The sequence below is a fragment of the Zea mays genome, chromosome 10 (assembly GCF_902167145.1).
Source record: "Zea mays cultivar B73 chromosome 10, Zm-B73-REFERENCE-NAM-5.0, whole genome shotgun sequence".
NCBI classification, from domain to species: Eukaryota; Viridiplantae; Streptophyta; class Magnoliopsida; order Poales; family Poaceae; genus Zea; species Zea mays.
In genome coordinates this window covers 16,899,599-16,907,888 of record NC_050105.1, presented here as the reverse complement: position 1 = coordinate 16,907,888, position 8,290 = coordinate 16,899,599, and the positions used below count along the sequence as shown (strand labels likewise).

Here is an 8,290-nt window from a genome sequence, read left to right as displayed (position 1 = left end):
TTGAAAACAATCTAAATTGATTTGAAAATCTGCATAGGACAAAATATTGTATTGTTGTAGCATCATGTTAGAATGTATCAAAAGATTCAAATAGAATAATGAAAGCTGATAAATTGAAAAATCCCAAAATGTGTTACACTCATAAAACTATGAACAAAGAATAAATTAACCTTTAGCACCCAATTATTGCTCCTTGTTTCCCACATCTCCACATGCTATTCATTCACTCATAGTAGATAAATTAGACCATGTAGCATTGTAGCTGCACACATGTATGACTCAAAAGTATGTGCTTTAGAAATAATGACAATCTCCAATCATTTTGAAGAAGGATACATATTATTGATAGAATTAATAGCATGATATTCAACATATGAACTATTTAAAAAGAAAATAGGAATGCAAAGATATATCTATGTTGATATTGGTATCCAGCACACACATATCGAGTATTATAAATAAGTTAGCTAGTTTTTTATTCAGGATTTTGCTTGATTGGATAAAAAGATTAAATAGAAGCAACAAATTATTCGTAGAGCTCAGATGTTGAAGCAGATAGGCAAATAAGAAGGAAATTACACATTGAACATAAAAAAGTAGACCTGATTGCATGGTGATGCATTGGTCCTAGTAGAGCTGAGTGTGTGTATATCCATGCAGGAGCATGATGACTAATCATAGTAACTTTAGAACATCTGTAGTTGTCATTTTGAAGAATGAGAAACCCTAAAATCTTCATAACATAACTAAAAAATCTTGTTTTTGCCTTGTGAGCTTGTGGCTATCAAAACCACATAGGATGGCTACATAGGAGTATGAATATATCGAAATGGAAACAACAGAGTTTTAGTGAAAAAGCCCTGTTCGTATGCATTGCAAGCCAAGAGCTGAGACCCTTTGTTTTATGTTATGCCTCCATATTACTATATGGAAAATAAAAATAATGAGTACAATTTGGAATCCAATTATTTTTAGTAACCTATAATATCCAAAAAAATGAATTTATAGTGCTGCAATCTAGAACTCCCTATTTAGCCAGTTTATTCAAGAAAGAAAAATGGTCAAGGCAAGTTACCAATATTTAGTTTAGTTCATGTATGGCAGTATATATTGACCTTTAGTTCTGTAATCTTTTGTATGTATCTGAAGGTTGCAGTTTGTTTGTACAGGGAAAAGTTCCGCTTCTGTCTGTACAAGCCATACATCAGTTGCATATTTTCATATTTGTTCTGGCAATCACACATGTTATTTTAAATGTTACAACTATGCTTTTAGGAGGTGCGCAGGTCATCACGTGTGTAACTACTGCTAGGGTGAGCATAAATTACTAGTACTTTAGTAACGACACATGTAATTAGGGATTAAATTAGCCACTGGGGTCTCCCCTGCCTTTATTTGAAAACCATCAAATTTAGTGCATGTTTTTATCTGAAACGATCTAGGGAGAAAATTTAGGAGAAATTACCAAACCCCTCAGCTAGAATCCTTAGACTATATTTATGAGAAGTATAGGAGAAATTCATGAGCAGTGTAGGAGAGAGGAATAGACACAATGGAGGAGATGGTGAGGAGCTGAGATGTCGCGAAGAGTTGTGACACGATGGAGGAGATTGTGGAATAGTTTGCTGATGTCTTTGCTAGATGCAGGCCAATGGAGGACATGTCGACATGCGATTGGCTAGACTCTCTAATTAGATTAAGCATCGAATCAGAGAAAAGAGTAAACCTCTACTTACATTAAGAGGGTTCTGCCTTCGCATTCCCTCTGTTTTGCCTTTGCCTTGCTGTCATCGTGTGTCTCCTTCCCCCATGGCAACGCTACCGCATCCACCTCGTGCGCACCGTCGAGCAGATCGATGATGCCTTCACCTCTAGCTCTACAGACTACAGATGATGCCACGAGGAGAAGCAGACACCCTCTTCCAGCCTCTGCCGTCCACATTCACCACGGCTCTGATTGGAGACCCAATGAGTGTGAAGATGATGTAGATCGCGCACCCACCGGATGATAGCGTCGATGGCGGGGACCTTCCCCCTCCAGTGGACGACGGCAATGATAGCGTGTCTGATGGTTGCGACGAGGGTGGAAGGTGTGGCCGAGTAGGAAGGGAAAGAGGGCGAGGGTGTACAGGGAGTCACCGGGCTAGACAACGACACGAGGTCGTGACTCAACTGCGTTAAATATAGACAGGCGAGGGGGTAGCGACAGAGATATCGAGCGACGGCGAGGGCGAGGGCGAGGGACGAGCATGAGAGGGGGAGGGGGACGACGGAGATCTCAGGCATGCGCGGTGGGATGCGGAACGTGGAGGCCGCGGTGAGGTGGGGGCGCGGGGCGGACGCGTGGCCTCGCCTGGCGGGGGCACATGGTTGTGGATGCCTATTTTGCCATCGAATCCGAGGATGGGGCGCGGAATCCGAGGATGGCTGGGCGCGCCGAGGTGCGCCCTTTCCGCTGATGGTGTGAGGGCCTTCCATAGACGGAGTGGATGCGAGATCTCGGGGCATGTGGGGCGAGGAGGAGGAGGAGGTGGTGGGGGATGCTGGTGTGGGATAGGAAACGCGACGCGTGGTGGCGGATGCTGGTGTGCCATAGACGCGAGATTTCCTGGTGGCGGATGCTGGTGTGCCATAGATGCGGATGCTGGTGTGCCATAAACGTGACTGATGGTCTGGGATGGTCAAGCGGCGATCCGGGGAGAGAGGACGGGGATTGTAGGAGAGAGCGGAGATTGCGGGAGAGAGGACGCGAACACTGATGCCGGGCGGGGGAAGACGTGCTTCACCAAAAAAATGCTGTGGATGCCTAGTCTACCATCATATAGAGTAGTGTATATATATATATATATTTATATATATATATTTGGATGAACAAATGCAAGTATATATATACTGCCATACTTATGTGTCATAGTCATACTGCTATATTTATATATACTGTCATACTGATATGTCATAGCTTTTTCCCCCTGTAATCTGGAATTCTGAACATAAAATAGTTCCGGCTCGCAAGCCGGCTCAAGTGGCAAGCCACGTTCAAGCCAAGCCGACCCTACATATGTAGCTCATTGAACGAGCGAGCCGGCTCGTTTACTTAACGAGCTACACCTGACTCGGCTCGTTTCCAGTCTACTCGGAACCGTACGTGGATGAATTTCTGTCTTAGGTCGAAGACCGAGGAAGTTACGGAAAGAGGGAGACCAACTGCCGCCGATCGGTACGGACAGGAGCCGGGCGGTAGGCCTATAAAAGCTTACCCTCAAACGGCCTCTCGAATCCATCGCCTCTCTGTTCCCTCTCCCTTCCCTCGGACTTCACCCTAGCGGCGATGGCGTCCGCGGCGGCGTGCGCACCGAAGCGCTGCTACTACGAGGTCCTCGGCCTATCTCGCGACTGCTCCCCGACGGATATCAAGCTTGCTTTCCGCCGCCTCGCGCTCTCGCTCCACCCCGACAAGCAGCCCCCCGGCTCCGACCTCGCCCTCGCCACCGCCGCCTTCCAGGAGCTCCAGCATGCCCACTCTGTCCTCTCTGACCCGCAGGAGCGCGCCTACTACGACTCCCACCGCTCCCAGATCATCTTCTCTCACCCAGCCTCCGCCGGCGCCAAATCCGCTTCCACCGTCCCCGATCTCTTCGCCTTCTTCTCCTCGTCCGCTTTCTCCGGCTTCTCCGACACGGGCCGCGGCTTCTACAAGGTCTACGGGGACGTCTTCGACAGGGTCTTCGCGCAGGAGCTTGCCTATGTTCGCCGGATGGGGGTTCCCGAGCCCGCTGCGCCGCCGGTCATTGGGAACCTTGATTCCCCCTATGCGCAGGTCACTGCTTTCTACAGTTATTGGCTTGGGTTTGGCTCGGGCATGGATTTCGGATGGGCGGCTGCGTGGGACGCTGCGCGTGGGGAAAGTCGCCGTGTTCGGAGGCTCATGGAGGAGGACAACAAGAAGGCGATGCGTAAGGCACGGCGGGAGTACAATGACGCTGTCAGGGGCCTTGTTGCCTTCTGCAAGAAGAGGGATAAGAGGGTTGTGGACATGGTTTTAAAGAAGAAGCTGGAGGAGGAGAAGAGAAAGGCAGAGGAGAAGGAGAGGAGGAAGGAGGAGGACAAGAGGAAGAAGGAGCGAGCCATGGCATATCAAGAACATGAGTGGGCGAGGGCAGAGGAGGGACTGTATGATGAAGACGAAGAAGAGGAGATGAGGGCCAAGAAGGAGCTATCGTACTGCGCGACGTGCAATAAAAAGTTCAAATCGGACAAACAGTGGAAGAACCACGAGCAGTCGAAGAAGCATAGGAATAAGATTGCTGAACTGAGGAAGGCATTTAGGGAGGAGGAGTCTTTGAAAAAGGCAGAGGAGGGGGAAGGTGATTGGAATGAAGTTGATATGGGGTTCGATTTTAAGCCTACACAGGAGTCAGATGATGCGAGTGCATTTTCAGATGCTGCAGAAGAGTTAGCTGAAGAATTTGAAAGTAATTATGCTGGCAATGGGCATCATGGTAAATGTGAGGTTCAGCCTGAGGGTTCGGTCCATGTTAATGATGTTGATGATATCATGGAAGGGCCATCCTCTTTTAATGTCAACAATGGTGCAGTAATAATGGTATTGCAGCTACCATCCCCCCTCCCAGTACTATGTTGCTCTCGCAGGAACAAGTTGTTTTCTCACTTGGAAGAAACAGGTCACGCAATGCTGAAGTCACTCGTTGGTTCTGCATGGTTCTCTTAAGTTTTGGCACAATTTTGTATCTGTAGTGAACATTTTTTTTCTAGATCCTTTATGTGTAGTGTGGAGATGATTTTTTGTTTATAAGGCCATATGGTACCGGTGGTGTGTGTGTGTGGGTGTATACTGGGCAGGAAAGACACTGATAATTACAATATATAACATTATTTCATTATTTGTGCGACCTGTGCCATCCTTACAAATTTTAGTGTTATAATGGCTGCTCCATCTCAGGTGTAATTTTAAGAGCTGGACAGTCTTCTCTTGAACAGAATTGCCCCGATCTTGTTTGGAAACAGTGGGAGCACTGATTCTACATCTTTTGTCACATAAGACACGCTTCATTTTCTTGAACATAGCTTTTACCCTGTTCATCTATACCTTTAAATTAAAGAGCCAACTTTTTTCTCCATTTTTCTGTGGCCTTTCCTCACCCTGTGGATATGAGAACTAGGGCGGGAAACGAGTCGAGCTTGGCTCGTCCATTTCACGAGTTGGAGGGATAGGCTCGGTTCGCGAGCCAACCCTAATATATAATTGCATTATACAATAATTTATTAGTATATAAATATAGTATATAGATACCATTCATCGTTATGAGTAATCTAAAATATTAATTGTCATATATCTATCATTAAACGTTAAGGAACAAACTGATTATATATAAAATTATCTAATATGCATCATTATTTATACATATTAAGTAATTTGACACAACTCGCGATCTAGAGCGAGCTGGCTTGGCTCGCTACGCCAATGAGCCCAAAAGACTGGCTCAGCTCGTGAACCTATCCGAGCTCGAGCCGAGCCGGCTCGCTACGGCAACGAGCCTAAAAGACTGGCTCAGCTCGTGAGCCTATCCGAGCTCGAGCCGGCTCGCGAGGCTCGAACTTATTTCCTAGCCCTAACCAGAGCTGTCTATTCCTCTATTTTTTCTTTCCATTTTTTTGTGACCTTTTTTTCACTCACCCTGTGGACGTGGAAACTGTTTTTATTCCTATATTTTTATACGACATACACAAGATTTCTTAAAGTACCTGGATAGAAATCTTAATCAAATAGAAAAGGAGTTCATGATTCCTTCCCAGTTTTTTTATCCATTATGGTATCCCATTCTTTTCTGTTTTCTGTTTTTTTCCAACGGCACAGCTGTGATTTTGTTTCTTTTCCCACCTGCGTGCTTTCTTTTTCTGGTTTTCGATTCTATTTTGTGTTTAGATTTTTTTTCAACGGCTTCCATGTTTTCAAATTTTGTTTTTGTTTTCGGATTCTATTTTTTCGGGTAATGTTTAGAGTCCGATTCCAAGATGTTTTTCCTATACTACTTTTCAATTTTTTTGTTGTTTAGCAACATTACATAGTTCGATTACGTGGTTAAACAATAGTGCGAACTTTGATATTAAAATATGTTGAAACATCTATACTTCTATAAAACACTAGTTTTGACGGTCGTTGTGTCATCACTCTTTAAAAACTCTATTACATTTTTTCAAAAATAATCCACTTTACGTATGCCCCGTCCTCTGTTGTGGCCTCCTTCGAGCGCTTTACACGCATAGATCTGTTTCTTCCCCATGTCTTATCTAACAACCATAGAAATTTTATCTCTAACATGTATCTCTGGTATGCGCAACCAACCATGCAACCATCATGAGCGCTCTTCAGCGCCTCCATAGAGGACATCGAGCAGGTCATTCTGCTAGCCTCCGACTAGATGCCAACATGACTAAATATGTGTTGATATAAAATATTGTTTTCTTCCCCAAGTTTCATCTTATAACGAGATAAGATAAGTCTTATATCTTACATGCGCAACCCACCGTGCAACCACCACGATCTCTTCCTCATTGATGTTGTCGTTGTATATTAACCTCTAATTTTCCACCTCTTTCCTGGTCTTTGCTCCCTCACCTAGATTCTTTCGTGTCGTCATAGAGAACATCGAGTAGGCCATCCTGCTGCCTCCGACTCGTCAGCTGTCGCCGCCTTTACCCTCCCCATCGCCAAGTGTCTCGAACCGTTAACATGTAGGCAGCGAGGCAAGAACAACGAGGAAGAGGAGGCACCGACGATGGCGATGCGTGGATAAACAACCGGGTCTCCGCCACCATGCGCCCCTGCTGGCAGCGGAGCAAGAACAATCGAGGGAGAGGAGGAGGAGGAGGCGTTGGTGATGCACCATCCTACTGGGTGAGTCGCCATGAAGGACATCGGTCAGGCTATCCTGCTGGACTCCAACTTGCCAGCCGTCGTCGTCGCTATTAAACAACAATATTCATTGCCTTGTATAGCAGCCTGATGCTTGGCTTCTATAGCCGGTGAGCCTTGTATAGCAGGCTAGGATAGAGAGTTTTGGGGAGGAGTCCAGGATGGATCAATTAGGATCCTGCCGATTTCCCTGTTTATGAGATTTCCTTTTGCCTCTTGCACTCCTCCCCTATATATGTACCTATAATTCTTCTCTATCAATACAAGACATAATTCCTGCAATTCTATTTACTTACATGGTATCACGAGTCTAGACTTTTGTTCCTTCCTCTTCCGCTACAAGCGCGCCCTCCTCTTCAGTGCTGCTCCAACGCGCTCTTCCAGCTCTGCTCCATGGCTGGCACAACTCGACATCGCCTCCCACCATCTTCGACCATGTATATTAAATTAAGCAATATATTATGAATACAAATAAATATGCTCATCTTTATGATTATCTCTAGGGCATATTACTAACAGTCTCCCACTTGCGCTAGAGTTAATCTAGAAGATATCTAATACCCATAGATCTCATGTGTGCCTCATGCTTAGGCTGTGGAAGAGGTTTCATCAAAGGATCAACAACATTTAAATCTGTATGTATCTTGCATATCTTGATCTCACCTCACCTAACAAACTCCCGTATGAGGTGAAACTTCCACAGTACATGTTTGCTTTTCTGGTGGTTCCTTGGCTCCTTAGCCCGCGCAATAGCTCCATTGTTGTCACAATAGAGGTTCAATGGGCTAGACGCATTAGGAAACACAACAAGCTCAATGAGGAACTTCCTTATCCATCTCCTGAGCAATCTTGCACTTTGGGTCCATCTCCTGCATCGCAGACCAGAAGGGAGCCTTGCACCGCATAGCGGACCCATCCAGGAAAAACCTTCCCTGGGGACACCAAAGGTAGCTGCAAGGAAGCCACGAACAACACCAACAAGGATCCTGCCAGCAGTGCGAGAACCTCGAAGGGTTTTCATCTCGCACAAGATCGCGCCAAAATTGGGCGGTCCTAGGAGCGCCCTGATGTGTGTGGCTCGGTCGATCAATACCTCTCCTCCAGCATGACGAACTCCATTATCCACCTCACCCACCCAGGTGTGGACATGGATCACTCGACGGAGAGAAGCAAATGCTCCTGGGCCTAGCGAGGCCATGGAGGTACCATAAGTGGTCATCTCGATCGCTCCGCCCTCAAAGGAGATGGAGGGAGTACGCACCACCGCACTGAGCTCCTTCTTCCCGGACGTCCTCTTCATCTAGGGAAGAGTGGAAGGCACACCCATTTCCGACGACGAGCCCACTGTGCTAGGGG

General features: G+C 46.1%; 1 protein-coding gene across 1 annotated transcript; it reads left to right on the top strand.

Annotated features, from left to right (window-relative positions):
- Positions 1–3,328: 3,328 nt before the first annotated feature.
- On the top strand, positions 3,329–4,836 carry LOC103640894 (DNAJ protein JJJ1 homolog). Its single transcript, XM_008664345.3, has one exon. The coding sequence runs from the start codon at positions 3,329–3,331 to the stop codon at positions 4,727–4,729; it is 1,401 nt and encodes a 466-aa protein (XP_008662567.3). The 3' UTR covers positions 4,730–4,836.
- The last annotated feature ends 3,454 nt before the right edge of the window (positions 4,837–8,290 follow it).